The sequence below is a fragment of the Ustilaginoidea virens genome, chromosome 1 (assembly GCF_000687475.1).
Source record: "Ustilaginoidea virens chromosome 1, complete sequence".
Classification (NCBI taxonomy): domain Eukaryota; kingdom Fungi; phylum Ascomycota; class Sordariomycetes; order Hypocreales; family Clavicipitaceae; genus Ustilaginoidea; species Ustilaginoidea virens.
The window spans coordinates 3953643-3969130 of NC_057316.1; the positions used below are offsets into that span (position 1 = coordinate 3953643).

General features: G+C 54.7%; 5 protein-coding genes across 5 annotated transcripts; 2 read left to right on the top strand and 3 right to left on the bottom strand.

Moving 5' to 3' along the window:
• Positions 1 to 652: 652 nt before the first annotated feature.
• UV8b_00857 (uncharacterized protein) lies at positions 653 to 1120 on the bottom strand (the record flags this gene model as incomplete). Its single annotated transcript, XM_043138355.1, has 1 exon — positions 653 to 1120. The coding sequence occupies one exon, from the start codon at positions 1118 to 1120 to the stop codon at positions 653 to 655; it is 468 nt and encodes a 155-aa protein (XP_042994289.1).
• Positions 1121 to 2239: 1119 nt separating this feature from the next.
• UV8b_00858 (uncharacterized protein) lies at positions 2240 to 2569 on the bottom strand (the record flags this gene model as incomplete). Its single annotated transcript, XM_043138356.1, has 1 exon — positions 2240 to 2569. One exon carries the CDS (start codon positions 2567 to 2569, stop codon positions 2240 to 2242), a length of 330 nt encoding a protein of 109 aa, XP_042994290.1.
• A 5917-nt stretch (positions 2570 to 8486) lies between these two features.
• Positions 8487 to 9008, bottom strand: UV8b_00859 (uncharacterized protein; the record flags this gene model as incomplete). Its single annotated transcript, XM_043138357.1, has 2 exons — positions 8487 to 8784; positions 8845 to 9008. The coding sequence occupies 2 exons, from the start codon at positions 9006 to 9008 to the stop codon at positions 8487 to 8489; spliced, it is 462 nt and encodes a 153-aa protein (XP_042994291.1).
• A 2754-nt stretch (positions 9009 to 11762) lies between these two features.
• UV8b_00860 (uncharacterized protein) lies at positions 11763 to 12941 on the top strand (the record flags this gene model as incomplete). The annotated part of the gene is made up of 2 exons (XM_043138358.1): positions 11763 to 11803; positions 11894 to 12941. The coding sequence occupies 2 exons, from the start codon at positions 11763 to 11765 to the stop codon at positions 12939 to 12941; spliced, it is 1089 nt and encodes a 362-aa protein (XP_042994292.1).
• A 495-nt stretch (positions 12942 to 13436) lies between these two features.
• UV8b_00861 (uncharacterized protein) lies at positions 13437 to 15353 on the top strand (the record flags this gene model as incomplete). Its single annotated transcript, XM_043138359.1, has 4 exons — positions 13437 to 14113; positions 14198 to 14329; positions 14400 to 14776; positions 14863 to 15353. The coding sequence occupies 4 exons, from the start codon at positions 13437 to 13439 to the stop codon at positions 15351 to 15353; spliced, it is 1677 nt and encodes a 558-aa protein (XP_042994293.1).
• Between the last annotated feature and the right edge of the window lie 135 nt (positions 15354 to 15488).

The following is a 15488-nucleotide window of genomic DNA, read 5'->3' on the forward strand; positions in this document are numbered from 1 at the left end:
ACCTGGGATAGAAAGTCCTTGAGCTTATCCGTCGGCACCGGAGGGTTTGCCTGCTAGCCCAACATAGACAAACTTGGTGCAAGATGTCAAAGGCCACTTGCTCCGACTGCGCCTGCAGGTAAACCGACAGGCTTTTGACGTACTCTTCCACGATCATACTCACGCGCGGCATGGAATATTCTGGCCTTGCAGAAGTAGTCATCTATTGTAAATGACTCGCGGGTGGCGGTTGTATTTTACGGGTAGCTGAAACCTGTAGCCTTTGTTTCTTGCTGGATATCCGGAGAAATATTTCCGCAGGCTTACTATTTTACCCGTCCTCCTGGACACCTACCACGCCAGATTTTCGGCACTGCCGTACTGCTTGTCTCTAGCGATGGACGTGAGCATTGCCGCCCGCGCTCGCGTTGCCTACTGTCATGGCTGATGCGTAAAGCAAGGACGCGAAACATGCAAGCAAGGAAGTAAGGAAGCTTGCATCCAACAGATGCTCACCAAGGCCTGGCCCAGGCGGGAAAGGCTTTCATGTACGTAGTATCATGTGCAAAAAAAAAAAGATACGCTAGATTCCAGAGCGGAGATGGCCTATTGAAGTTGTCACGTTTACGGCGTGGCCAGAACAAAACAGCAATTACGCCAGACGTCGTGCGAGTCACACTAATCCAGCGTCGACCCCGTTCCTAAACCCAAGTGTTGCCAATTGATCCATGACGCTGTTGATGAAGTCGGTGAGCTTGTCGGCAGGGACCGGAGGTTCTGTGGCTCGACTGAGCGTCTTCAACATTTCGACAGCATCCGAGGCTGTTTTCTCCTCATGCGCCTGCACGTACGGTGCCAGCCTTGCCGCGCACTCATGCACAAGGAGCTCTGCCGAAGGGGTATAGCACTTGAGGCCGCAAGGGTCGTTCATGGGCACGCGCCAGATTTTGTAGATCTGGGCGGTGAACGTGTCTCGGGCGGCTTGTTCCACGAGAGAGGAAGCGGCCGCCTGGTAGAGACTGACGCGCCACATGGTGGCTGGGTCGGGCGCATGCGGGACCTTGTAGGGCGAGGGTGGGAGTATGGCTATGCCTGAAGCAAGGCTCGCAAAGGCCGTGGCGGTGAGAAGCAGGGCCTTCATCTCGGGGGAGTCGACGACGGGCTGTATCGGCCGGCCGAGGCGGAGCCTGTGAAGTTGGCTTGTTTCCTCGCTGCTTGTGCAAGAAAGAGACGAAGAAGAAGGGGGGAAGGGGGGGGGGGGGGGAGAGCCACGAGGAGGAGGCCGGGAAAGCGTTGCAATGAAATAGGGGCTCGATCGGGGCGAGGGCTGTGGTTGCGAGCCGCGAGTCGCCGGGCAGGTGCAGGGGCCCCCCAACCCGGCCTGGACGGGCTTGGCTGCCGGCCGCGCCCGCTCAAGGCAAAGCCCCGGGCTGACACAGTTGACACGTGGCTTTCAGCCTCGAGGCTGCCGCCAAGGGCCCCGCCGGGCGACGCCGGGCCCCGCCGAGGCCCCCGTACCAGAGCCGTGTAGCCAACGCCCTCCGCCACAGGCAACGGAAGCGCGAGACGCCCAAGGAATGTATGCGTAAGGCCCGGAGCTAGATCCGGGCCCTGGATCTGGAGCACCGTCTGCCAAGCCTTGGTCTGCTGGTGCGGCAGCCAGGGTCCACAGGGACCGGGACATTTGAATATGCACGTACAACATCATCACCACGTCGTGCCGGCAGCAGGGAAAAAAAGGCTGGAACTATGGGCCCAGGGGCAGAGGAGCACAGTCAGCCAACCTCTGGTCGACCCGCCAGCCCAGCTCGAACTGGACTCTGCACATTGTCAGTGACCTGTGACGCAGCAGCGGCGCCTCGCGGAAAGTGATGCAAGGCCCAAGTCACGGCGACTGGGGCGAGTTGGCTGACCAGGCCGTCTATTTCTCGCAAACTGCATCTCCACCCTTCTCGCCGAGATGCAGCTGCCCCATTTGTGTCCCATCCATCATCAGATCATCAGGCTGAGTTTCCAAGGCAAGAAACCCTTCCGTTTCAAATACTAGAGCCTTCTAGAGCCTTCTAGATTATATTAATGAAAAGGTACTACGACTTACTACTTAAGTAATGGTAAAAGTGTCCAGTGCAACCTTGCCTTCTTGCCACCATGAGCAGGGCTGCCTCATGCAGCATGCATTGCTATCCTCCAAGATTGAATCCGCGGTCGAATCCATCACCCCTCCAGGCAGCCTGGGCTGGTTCAGCCAAGTCCCAGGCGTTCAGGACGGAAGCCCAGAGCTCCTCAAACACTCTTCCCCCGGGCCCTCCTGCGATGCTTGGCCAATACTGCCCTCGACCCCCTCGGTACCATCGGGGACGGGACCCGGCTGATGGCTGCGCTCTTTGTCGTGGATTTTACTCAGCGCACTAAGCGCAATGGCCTTGAATTTGCTGAACTCCTCCTTCTGGCTGTCGATCTGGTCTTGCTGCCTTTCGACGTGGCGTTGGAGCCGTTCGACCTTGTCTTGCAGGCTCCCGAGGTCCTTGTTGATTCCCTCCTTGGCTGCCGGGGCCTCGCCGCCGGTCGGTCTGGCGAACCCTCCCCTCATGGTGGGGGGTGTGATGCTATCCGTTGCGATGACGAGGGACGAATCGGTCGAATAGAACACCGCTGACGCTGATGCTGATGCGAATGCGGATGCGGATGCACAGACGCAGATCGCAGACGCAGATTCAATTTTCACGATTCACTTGGCAGCAAAAGCGGTGTGCACCAGTTGGCAAGCATGCAGCAGGTATTTGATTGGACATCCCCTGTCAGGTTTGTATCTCTACTAATGAGCAGCTGGTGCAGCTGGTGCAACGCAGATGACAGCTGTTCCTCCCCTAAAGAACCCATCACCCCCCCCCCCTTCCCCCCTCCTCCTTTTTTCCTTCTTTTCACCGCCTTTCTTGCGGCACCTCCCATGGCATCGGTCTTCTTCAACCACCAAACCCTTTCCATCAACTAGAAACCTACGGGGGCCAGGTTTGAGCAGCTGCTAATGACTTGTCTAGTGATTGGAGTGTTTCCAAGGTATCCAGGCATGTAGGATGTAACGATTTTTCCCGTGGGGTCTATCAGCGTGAAGCCACAAGCCGTGGGACCCGGAGAATTCACACAGAGGATTCTCATGGGTATAAAGGTTCCAGCGATGGCCGAATACGATACTGTTGGCCCTGTCAGACTCGCTTGTGTACCAGATACCAGATTGGCGTTCGCTCTCTTGAAGCCAGCAACGGCGTTGGGGCCAAGCCAGAGGTATGCCCCATCATCATCGCCGCCTTGAAAGGAAAAGACATAAGTCCCGGTCATGGATGGGTTGAAATATGCGACATGCTGGACTACCATGTTGCTGATTTGCGGAATAATAGTTCCGTACAGGTTAGCCGGAGCGCTTTCAATTAAGTAGCCGATGGAGTTGGTCAAGCCGGTTAGTGTGGGCGATTGGTTGGACATGACGACTTCTGGAAGGAAAACGTTCGAGGCATAACCCAGAACCGCATTTGAAGTGGGGACTACGCCCGGAGCATTGGCGGCTCCGCCAACAAAGCGATAATACGCCCAGAGAGCTGCGGGGGTACATATGGGCGTGTTGATGACGACTGTGCCAGGGATAGTTCCGCTCGCGGGGATGGTGACGACGCTAGGGATGGTGTTTGTGCCGGTGAGGGGATTGGTGACGGTGACGTACGAAGGGACTGCGTACGAGCTGACGGTCGGAGTGATGACTACCGTTGATACGAATGTCGTGCCAGGCTGGGTGATGGTGACCACGAGCGTGGTCCCAGCTGCGACGGCGGCCACTGACGGCGTCTGGATGACGACGCTGCCCGGGACTGTGCCGCTGGGCGGGATCGTGACTGTGGTAGGCACGCTGTTGGTGCCCGTAATAGCCTGTGTAAAAGTGATGTATGATGCCGACGGGGGGGCTGGGGGCGTCTGAACAATGACGCTGCCTGGAACGGTGCCGCTGGGCGGAATGGTCACGGTGGTGGGAGCGCTGTTGGTGCCCGTTAGAGGCTGCGTAACCGTCACGTAAGGCCCGGTTGCGGGCGGCGTGATAACCAACACGCTGCCAGGGATGGTGCCGCTGGGAGGTATGGTTATCGTGGTAGGAACGCTATTAGTGCCGGAGACGGGCTGCGTAATAGTGACATAGGGCCCAGTTGCCGGCGGCGTAATGATTAAAATGCTTCCCGGGTTCGTGCCACTAGGCGGGATAGTTAATATAGTAGGCACGCTATTCGTGCCGGAAATAGGCTGCGTAATAGTGATATAGGGCCCAGTTGCCGGCGGCGTGATAATCAATATGCTTCCCGGGTTCGTGCCACTAGGCGGGATAGTTACTGTAGTAGGCACGCTATTCGTGCCGGAGATAGGCTGCGTAATAGTGACATAAGGCCCAGTTGCCGGCGGCGTGATAATCAATATGCTTCCCGGGTTCGTGCCACTAGGCGGGATAGTTACTGTAGTAGGCACGCTATTAGTGCCGGAGATAGGCTGCGTAATAGTGACATAGGGCCCAGTTGCCGGCGGCGTGATAATCAACACGCTGCCAGGGTTAGTGCCGCTAGGTGGTATAGTAACCGTCGTGGGAATGCTATTCGTGCCCGAAAGCGGCTGCGTAATTGTTATATAAGGCCCAGTTGCCGGCGGCGTAATAATAACCACGCTGCCCGGGTTCGTGCCGCTAGGTGGTATAGTAACCGTCGTGGGAATGCTATTCGTGCCCGAAAGCGGCTGCGTAATTGTTATATAAGGCCCAGTTGCCGGCGGCGTAATAATAACCACGCTGCCCGGGTTCGTGCCGCTAGGTGGTATAGTAACCGTCGTGGGAATGCTATTCGTGCCCGAAAGCGGCTGCGTAATTGTTATATATAGCCCAGTTGCCGGCGGCGTAATAATGACCACACTGCCTGGGTTTGTGCCGCTAGGTGGTATAGTGACCGTCGTGGGAATGCTATTCGTGCCAGAAAGCGGCTGCGTAATTGTTATATAAGGCCCAGTTGCCGGCGGCGTGATAATTACCACGCTGCCGGGGTTCGTGCCACTGGGCGGGACAGTTATTGTAGTAGGCACGCTGTTAGTGCCGGAGATGGGCTGTGTAATGGTCACATATGGCCCAGTTGCCGGCGGCGTAATAATCAACACGCTGCCTGGGTTGGTGCCGCTAGGTGGCACAGTGACCGTGGTGGGAATGCTATTGCTACCGGATATAGGCTGCGTCAAAGTGACATACGATGCTGATGCTGGGGTCTGGATGATGATGCTGCCGGGCACTGTACCACTGGGAGGGATGGTCACGGTGGTGGGCAGAGTATTAGTGCCTGTAAGAGGCTGAGTGAAAGTCATGTATGGTCCTGCTGGGGGCGTCTGGATGACGATGCTGCCCGGCATCGTCCCACTGGGCGGGATGGTGACTGTGGTAGGCACGCTGTTGGTGCCCGTCAAAACCTGCGTAACAGTAACGTACATACCTGGCGGCGTCTGAATGATGATGCTGCCGGGGACTGTACCACTGGGAGGGATAGTCAGTGTGGTAGGCACGCTGTTGGTGCCTGTTAAAACCTGTGTAAGGGTAACGTATGCACCTGGCGGCGTCTGGATGACAATGCTGCCCGGCATCGTCCCACTGGGCGGAATAGTGACTGTGGTAGGCACGCTGTTGGTGCCTGTTAAAACCTGTGTAAGAGTAACGTATGAGCCTGGCGGCGTCTGGATAATGACTGACCCCGGAACGGTGCCGCTAGGTGGGATAGTCACTGTTGTAAGCACGCTGTTGCTGCCTGTGAGAGGCTGGATGAGGGTGACGAAGCTTCCAGCTGCAGCTGGCGTCTGGATGACGACAGTCCCCGGAATCGTGCCACTAGGGGGGATGGTCACCGTGGTTGGCGCAGTGTTGGTACCACTTCCCGGCTGGGTAATAGTTACATAACGCCCCGATGCCGCAGGTGTTTGAATTACCACGCTGCCAGGAACCGTGCCGCTCGGCGGGATCGTGACCGTGGTAGGTACCGAGTTTGCGCCGCTCAACAGCTGGGTGATGGTGACGTACAGGTAACTTGGGGCAGGCGTCTGGATAATCACAGAGCCTGGAACCGTGCCGCTGGGTAAGATGGTGATAGTTGTAGGCACGCTGTTGGTACCGGACAGAGGCTGTACGATTGTTACGTAGGGTCCAGTTGCCGGCGGCGGCGTGATAATCAATATACTACCGGGATTGGTGCCGCTAGGTGGGATAGTGATAGTGGTAGGAACGCTATTCGTACCGGTCAGAGGCTGCGTGATTGTCACATAGGGTCCGGTTGCCGGCGGCGTGATAATCAAGACGCTGCCGGGGTTAGTGCCGCTGGGTGGGATAGTAATGGTGGTGGGAATGCTATTTGTCCCGGTTAGAGGCTGCGTGATTATCACGTAGGATCCGGTTGCCGGCGGCGTGATAATCAAGACGCTGCCGGGGTTGGTGCCACTAGGTGGGATAGTGACCGTGGTAGGAATGCTATTCGTACCGGTCAGAGGCTGCGTGATTGTCACATATGGCCCAGTTGCCGGCGGCGGCGTGATAATCAACACACTGCCGGGGTTAGTGCCGCTAGGTATTATAGTGATGGTAGTGGGAACGCTATTTGTACCGGTCAAAGGCTGCGTGATTGTCACATAGGGTCCGGTTGCCGGCGGCGTGATAATCAAGATGCTGCCGGGGTTGGTGCCGCTAGGTGGGATAGTGATCGTAGTAGGAATGCTGTTTGTACCGGTCAGAGGCTGGGTGATTGTTACATAAGGTCCAGTTGCTGGCGGCGGCGTGATAATCAATATACTGCCAGGGTTGGTGCCGCTAGGTAGGATAGTGATAGTGGTAGGAACGCTATTTATACCGGTTAGAGGCTGCGTGATTGTCACATAAGGTCCAGTTGCCGGCGGCGGCGTGATAATCAACACACTGCCGGGGTTAGTGCCGCTGGGTAGGATAGTGATAGTAGTAGGAATGCTATTTATACCGGTCAGAGGCTGTATAATTGTCACGTAGGGTCCGGTTGCCGGCGGCGTGATAATTAAGATGCTTCCGGGGTTGGTGCCGCTAGGTGGGATAGTGACTGTGGTAGGAATGCTATTTGTCCCGGTTAGAGGCTGCATAATTGTCACATAGGATCCGGTTGCCGGCGGCGTAATAATTAATACGCTGCCGGGGTTGGTGCCGCTAGGTGGGATAGTGATGGTGGTGGGAACGCTATTTATCCCGGTTAGAGGCTGCGTGATTGTCACATAGGGTCCGGTTGCTGGCGGCGTAATAATCAAGATGCTACCGGGGTTAGTGCCGCTAGGGGGAATAGTGATAGTGGTGGGAACGCTGTTTGTCCCGGTCAGAGGCTGCGTGATTATCACATAGGATCCGGTTGCCGGCGGCGTAATAATTAATACGCTGCCGGGGTTGGTGCCGCTAGGTGGGATAGTAATGGTGGTGGGAACGCTATTTGTCCCGGTCAGAGGCTGCGTGATTGTCACGTAGGGTCCGGTTGCTGGCGGCGTGATAATCAAGATGCTACCGGGGTTAGTGCCGCTAGGGGGGATAGTGATAGTAGTGGGAATGCTGTTTGTCCCGGTCAGAGGCTGCGTGATTGTCACATAGGGTCCGGTTGCCGGCGGCGTGATAATCAAGATGCTGCCGGGGTTGGTGCCGCTAGGTGGGATAGTGACTGTGGTAGGAGCGCTATTGGTGCCGGCCGCTGCTTGTGTAAGAGTAACGTAGAGACCCGGCGGCGTCTGGATAACCACCGTGCCGGGAACGGTACCGCTAGGAGGGATAGTCACCGTGGTAGCCACGCCGTAAGTGCCAGTAAGAAGCTGCGTGAGCGTGACGTACGATCCCGCCGGCGTCTGGATGATGACGGTGCCTGGAGCGGTCCCGCTCGGAGGGATGGTGAAGGTCGTGGCCAGGCCGGTGAAGGGTCGGGTGAGGGTGATGTACGGCCCCACCAGCGGCGTTTGGATGATGACGCTGCCTGGGACTGTGCCGCTGGGCGGGATGGTGACTGTCGTGGGCTCGCCGTTGGTGCCGGTCAGGGCCAGCGTGAAGGTGACGTAGAGACCTCCCGACGGCGGCTGCGAAACGGTGCCCGGAACCGTCGACGTGCTGCCGGACGCGGCGGTTGCCGCGCTCAGCACCCTGCTCGTGCTAGCAAGAGGCGCGACGGATCCTCCGCTAGCGACGCCGTCGGCTGCCTGCTCGTACAGGGACAGCGCGATGACCGGGCCGCCGGTCGACTGCCGCCTCAGGAGGCGGGGAAGCGCTCCCGCGGGGTTTCCGCCGCAGCACTCGTTGCTGTTTCCGGGACACGAGATGTTGCACTGCTCGAGGGCGATGATGGAGGCGCTGCTGTCCAGGTCGTCGCCGCAGTAGCAGTTGCTGGGAATCGTCCTCTCGTGTCAGCACTGCCACCCTTTTTTTTTCTTTTTTGCCGCACCGGGCGCCGCGACTCAGTCACCTACCTTTTATACACGCCGAAAAACCGCTTGGTGCAGGAAGCGGCGCAGACCTGCAGGCTCATCATCTGCGTGGCGGCGACCCTGCCGAGGCCGGGAAAGCCGGCCCCGGAGACGACGCAGCCGTAAAGCGCATATCCCAAGACGCGGCCGGGCGGGTTGCACTGAACAGCCGGAGACGGTGCGGCGGAAGCAGCCGCCGTGGCAGCCGCCGTGGCAGCCGTTCCCGGCAAGGTGCCGCCCGGCGGCTGCGTTGTCGCGGTGGTGATATACTGCGCATCCGTGCAGGTCGTGCTGGTACTGCAAGCCACGCATTAACCCGCTGCTATTCCCCGCCGACAGTCAGTGCGCGGTACTTACTATGCCCCCGTCAAAACGTATGTGTTATCCTGGCAGTACACTTTCAAAGGCTGGTAGTTTACGAGAATGTTCCCTGCGCAGTCATTTGCGCTGTTGGCTCCTCCAGTCAGTAAGCATATGTTGAGGCCCAGGAAAGTAAGAAGGTGCAGAAATATCCGACCCATGATGCCGTGAATAAAATAGTGCTAATAAGATATCTCCTAATAAAGCAGGTAATAAAAACACTATGAATAAGAAAGTAAGGTACCAGAAAACTACAGGTTATTAACTACTAAAAATAGGAGCATCAATATATACTTATAAAATTTTATTTTATTCATTTAACACAAATAGATAAAAATAATTTGTTTATAAGTTTTTTTTTTCAGATTTACATATGTAAATATAATAAGCTTATTAGCTACTTATATACGTGGCACATTCCTGATCAGAAAATATATTATATAAATTAAAGCTGTAAATTTTATTATATTTTTAATCATTAAGTTATATATTGCTTACTATCTTTATCTTTAAGGCAGAATCTTATTAATACGCATTTATTAATAGAAAAAAAAGTGTAGTAAGCAATACTCACATTACTCTGATAAGTTGAAAAATGAAAAAAAAAATATTTTTCTGATATTTATAGTCAGTATCCGGATAGCTGTCGAAAGCCCAACTTGAACAGCATTGAATTACTTTCGCTTTATCATATCGGAATATCTATAAGATATCATTTCATCTCTTTACAATCCATACTTGTCGGGGTCATTTATATTTAAGAAAAGTCGGTTGGTTTTCCCTGTCCATAAACAAGAGCAGTATATTCCGCCCTGCATTGGAATAAAAACCCCGCATCAGAACAGAAATCGGGTCACAACTCCTTTACCTTAGCTTAGAAATTAGTCTAGCCTCGAGTTTCAGCGGCACAGGCATCAGGCCCTTGAGCCGCTCACTTGCTAGCAAATCTACGAAACTCGACGCGATTGGGTCGTCATTAACCAAGTCCCACCTTTGCAGTCCCTCGAGGTGGCGCGGCCCATCTGGTTGGCCAACTCAGGTACCTAGGTACCTAGTTGACAACTAAAAATACACCTTGACAGCTACCAAGGCCTACAAGTACCAGCACGCACCAGTCCACCTCGAGGTAGGTACCCAAGGTACATTAGGCCTGGTACATTAGGTACTGGGCTTGTTCTCCAACAGCTTGCACGGTCTACCAAAATTGGCTCCCTGCCAGCCCTTGCCTCATCCGTTCGTCTGTTCTCCTGAAGTTGTCCCATTTCAGCCCTACTCACCAGCCATGCCCGCCCCGCCAAAGTCGGCTACAAGGGGCTGGGTGCAAGGGGGCTGGGTGCAAGGGGCTGGGTGCCAAGGGCTGGGTTCGAATTGACATTGACACATTGACCTTTGCTGTCCACCCCCACAGTGGATTGCGCCGGCTATTGAAGATGCTCTTTGCCATTGCCGACCAACCCTGCGAGGAGGCATGCCGAACAAGGGCATCAGCCGCGCCAGCGTGGATCTTGGATCTTGGTGTCGTCAGCAACTGGCATATGTAGACTGCAGCTGAAGATGACCGGAGTAGGCTGCGAAAGAAAGAAAGAAAAAAAAAAAAAAAAAAAAAAAAACGGCAACTGCGGCGCCGGCGTATGCGAGGGGCTTTTGCAATTTGTTCTCGTGATATTTCGAGGCTTGTATTGACGGGTACCGCACGACGCACGACGCACGACGCACTAGGGACTCCACTTGGTGCGGCTGCGGTAGCCTCGAAGTCGGTAGCCTTGGAAGTCTCGCGCGCTGGGACTAGTTCCAAGCCTTGGCGGCGATGCGAACGGGAATGCATCCGGCAACTGCGGCTTGACTTGCTATCCCGCCTCGTCTCTTTTTCTTTTCTTTTTTTCTTTTTTTATCTTTAAATTTTTTTTTTTTTTTTTTGGCGGAGTGGTTTGAGGCGACGAGAATACGCCCTTCACTGGCAACAGATGGGTTGGGAAGCCACATACCTCCTCACCTTGGGTACCGCTCACTATCTAATGTCTGGTCACTTCAACATGACAGGTTGGGTCTGGTTAGCGGGGACTAGAACACCTGAGGTCCTTGGCATGCACCTGAGTTGGGAGGTACCTAATGTTATGTACCTCCCAAGACACCAGCCTAGCCTAACCTCCTTGGGCGCCTGGTAACAGGACAAAGGCTGCTTCCAGCAGCATGGAGCTCCCCGCACCGGCACAGACAGTGGTCACTGCTTGCCAGCATTTCCCCAAGGTCCAGAGGTGCCGGCAGGTACATACCTCCTACCTTAGGTAGGTAGGTAGGTAGGTACCTACCTAGAGTTGACCCAAGGTAAGGAGGTAAGGTAGTTGACCGAAAGTTCCAACCAACCATCGTTCGCGTTCCGCTAGGACCTGCCGTGCTGCACTATTATAAGCCGTCAACTATATCCCTAGTTCAAGTATAGTCTGGCATGATACATGGTTGCTATTCCAGATTGTTCCGCTGCGGCTTCTATGGAGGGAGGCCTGTTAGAAGGGGAAATGGTGGGGCAGAATAAATGTAGCTCAACAGAATAACCTAGCTTAAAGAAATCAACCTCCTACATACTACCATTTTTTGGCCCACATGCCGATGGAAACATTTCAGGCCCTTGCGAAGAGCGGAGAAACACCCGTCTCCACAGCTGCGATTTGATTCTTCAAGGGTTGCCCGTGGGTGGGGTGGGGCATCAAGGACATCTGCGTTCTTTTGCAGTCAATAGTAATCTTTTCCTTCATTCCGACAAAAGAAAACGCCGAGACGAGTCAACCGGAAAAAAAAAAAAAGGAAAAAAAAGGAAAAAAAAAAAGAAAAACGAAACAAAAAAAGAACCCAAGGAGAACCCTTAACCAAAAAAAAGAAAGAGCAAGAAAAAAGCAAGTTGCGCGCTTTTCACGGCCATGGCGGGCAATGTTTACAACGTCGGCATCATTGGCTATGGGTGAGCAGTGGTTTTTTTCCTTCTTCTCCCAAGTCGCGCCGCTGGGTCATCGGTGGCGGGCGAGCGAGCGATTGCTAAACTAGACGATAGCACGTCTGCCAAAGTCTTTCACATCCCCTTCATCACCAGCAACCCCCAATTCAAACTGCATGGCATAGTTCAGAGGAGCCCCAAGGATGGCAACTCGGCACCTCAGAGTCACCCGGAAGCCAAGCACTACACCGACGTCAAGCAGCTGCTGACGGACCCCGAGGTCCATGTTGTCGTCATTACGACGCCGCCCGACAGCCACTTCGAGCTCACCAAATCCGCCCTCGAGGCTGGCAAGCATGTCCTCGCAGAGAAGCCGTTCGTACCAACCTCCGCAGAGGCCGAAAAGCTCATTGCCATTGCCAAAGAACAGCAGCGGCTCGTTTGCGTCTACCAGAACCGGAGGTGGGACTCCGACTTTTTGCTGGTAAAGCATCTCGTTTCAAACGGCATGCTCGGACGAGTCCTCGAGTTCTTCACCCACTTTGCCCGCTACCGGGCTACCGCCCCAACCAACTGGAAAGCTGAACTCGGCATTGCTTCCGGTGGCAGCGCCCTTTTCGACCTGGGAACCCATCTCATTGACCAGATCTATGTTCTCTTCGGAATGCCTCAGGCTGTTCACGGACGGCTGTTGTCCCAGAGAACCGGCAAGGCCGACTTTGTCAACCCTGATGCTGTCTCGGCTGAATTCACCTATCCCGATGGCAAACTGGTCAACATCCGTATCAGTGCTCTCAGTGCTGAGAGACCCCAGCCCAGGTTCTGGGTTCGTGGGCACAAAGGCAGCTTTCACAAATTCGGACTGGATCCTCAGGAGGATCAGCTCAAAGCTGGCATGAAGCCTACCGAGGCAGGATTCGGGCGAGACCAGCCCGAAAACATGCGTCTTTTCCTAGTTGGCGACGACTCTGAAATAATCCAACAGCAGGTGCCGGAGCTGGAGCCGGAGACTTACCAGACATTCTACGCTGCTTTTGCGAGGGCGTTGGACGGCGGAAAGGAGGAGCTTGTTCCTGTGAAGCCTACCGAGGCTAGGGATGTTCTGAGACTGGTCGAGGCCGTCGTGGAGAGCGCAAAGACAGGGAGAGACGTTACCTTGACCTAGCCAAGGAATGCAATCGACAAGCAATGTTGCAAACTCGTCAAACTGAACCGTCGTTGTTGCGCTGGCTTGGAGGGACAAGAACAAGAATGCCTTGCTCCGACAATTCGCGGAAAAGCCAAGGCCAGGAGTCGCTCGAGAGGGGCAAAAAAAAAAAAAAAAAAAAAAAAAAAAAAAAAAAAAAAAAGTTTCCCAATCAACAGCGAGGCCATGCTGATGCCCGGATCCCACCCAGCATTGCGGCGGTGGGGGCTGGATGTATGTAGTTGACGGGCTGCGGAAGGTGCCCTGGCTCGCTCTTTCCACTTGAAAGCCTTTGACGGACCAGTATGCAAGACCGTCGTCCATGACTCTACTCTCTCTCTCTACAGGAGAAGAATCCAGCCAAAGCCATCTCCTGCATTCTCGACAACGGGCTTTTGTCCTCTGCCGTTCCATTCTCCATTCTCGGGCACAAAGAGGCGTCTGGAGCGTCTTCCGCCCTGGCAACAGAGCATCATGCAGACAGCAGGTCAAGCAGGCGGTCTTCACTTTGGAGACCCTCGCATGGCTGAGCGTGTCGGCCATGGCCCAGCCACGATGCCCTTCACTCGCAGCGCGGGCCCTCGAGCCAGCAGACAGACGGACCACCAAATGCCCCGCGATATGAATGCAAGACGCAATCCCAGCAGCGCTCAATCCTTCTCCGAAGACGATTTTTCCGCCGCAGGCGACGTATTGTCTCGCAGCTTCCCGTCGCCAAATTCCTCGTCGCCGTTTCTCAACAGCTCGTATTTCTCATCGCATTGGCTCGACGATGCACTTGACCTGGAGGCTGGGTGCGTTTCCTGGACGAGCAATCACGACGGCCGGTTACTCTCCTGGCTCCCGTCGGCATTGTTCGGTTCGAGGATAGAAGAGAAGCTGCGTAACCCCGGTTCCTGCGACAGCATCGGCTACTCGGTGAAGCCTGGGTCGGCCGGTTATAGCTTCGCGTGGCGTTTTGCGGCATTCTTCATGTTTTGCTACTTCATATCCGCTTATCACGAACGACTTGGGCTGCAGTGCGGACAGCTTCGTTTTGACGTGACCCAAAAGCAAACTAGGCCGTCAGGCGACAAATCCATGACGCTTTTGTGGTCCGAGGCCATCATCACCACCGGTGCGGCCTTTTTGCTTACACAGGGGTACTTTGGGTGCGGCTATCTTTCAATCACCTTGTTTTTTGTGTGTGTGTGTTTAGTGCGTCAGCTCAAAACATTTGTTCTAACACGACCCAGGATTCGATCGACCCGAGAGAGGATGGAACGTGTTCGCCAAACCGCAGTTACGCTTGCATACTCCTTCATCAAGACGACCAGCACCAACTCGCCTCCGGGTCTTCCAAAGGATGAATTACAGTTGATTATCTAGTACGATCTCATCCCCAATCGGGCTGGTCTTGTTCATTTCGGAGGGAGAATCTGCTGACGCGAAGGAAAGCGAATGTCTTGCACTTTTAACCGCGTTCCCGGTTGCGCTGCTGTATCAGATGCGTGGCAACTCTTGCGAGCCGGCCATCACCAGGTACTGCCAGGACGTGGCCAAGGAGCTGCAAAGGCTCAGGAAGGGCGAGAATCCCATTGTCTACCGGCAAGATCCCTGGGCTTGCAGGGCGCGGCGCAAGCATAACCAGTTCGAAAACGTCGAATACTTTTTCGAGGTCTTCTCCCTTCACTTGCAAAATGAGTTTTCGAAACAGCGCATGCGGGTAAAGACTCTTTCCATGACTTCGCAGCACATCATTTATAACCTGCGCAACAACTTTGAGAACATGGTTGACTTGGGGAATTTTGACGACAGAAGAACCCCAATTGTCCGTAAGTGCTGTCTGCGCCAAAGATTCTGCGCGACAGGCAAAGGAGACACGCTGCTAATCTCAAAAAAAATTGGCCGAATCACCCAGGGGAGAACATTGACATGCTCGCCCTGGCCGGCCGAGAATGCTGCATATTCTCCTCGTCCGATATTGCGCCTGTTACCTTTTTGTGGGCTCTAAACGTAGCCTGCCACTCGGTGGCTATCCTCACACCCGTATACCACTGCGACTGGATCGTCAACACAAATCGCCCCTCTCCCATCAATGACGGCTCGCTGCAGTGGCCCGAGTCGGCCACATGGGCAGCCATCACCGGGGCAGCCGTCGTCGGTGCGACGATCTTGTCCATCTTGAATGAAATGTGGAACATGTGGGACCCCTTTGGGCGCGGCATCAACACGTATTCGTGGACGCTGGGGATCGCAATGGAGATTGACAACATGGTCAATGAGTTTTACGAATACGACACCAAGGCGCTTATCCGCAAGCACGCGTATATGGCTCCGTCATCCCATCCGTACGATCATGTAACTGATAATGTAGGGGAGAGCTCGAATTCAGAACCACGCACGGTCTGACGTTTTGGTTCGGGGGTTGGAGCGGGGGATGCTTTGCTGCGGATTAGACAGATGTCACTGAAGGAAGAAACCATTGGAATGGACAAGGATTGATATCAACTGTCCGTCTTGATCTTCTCATCTAGCTCTTTAATT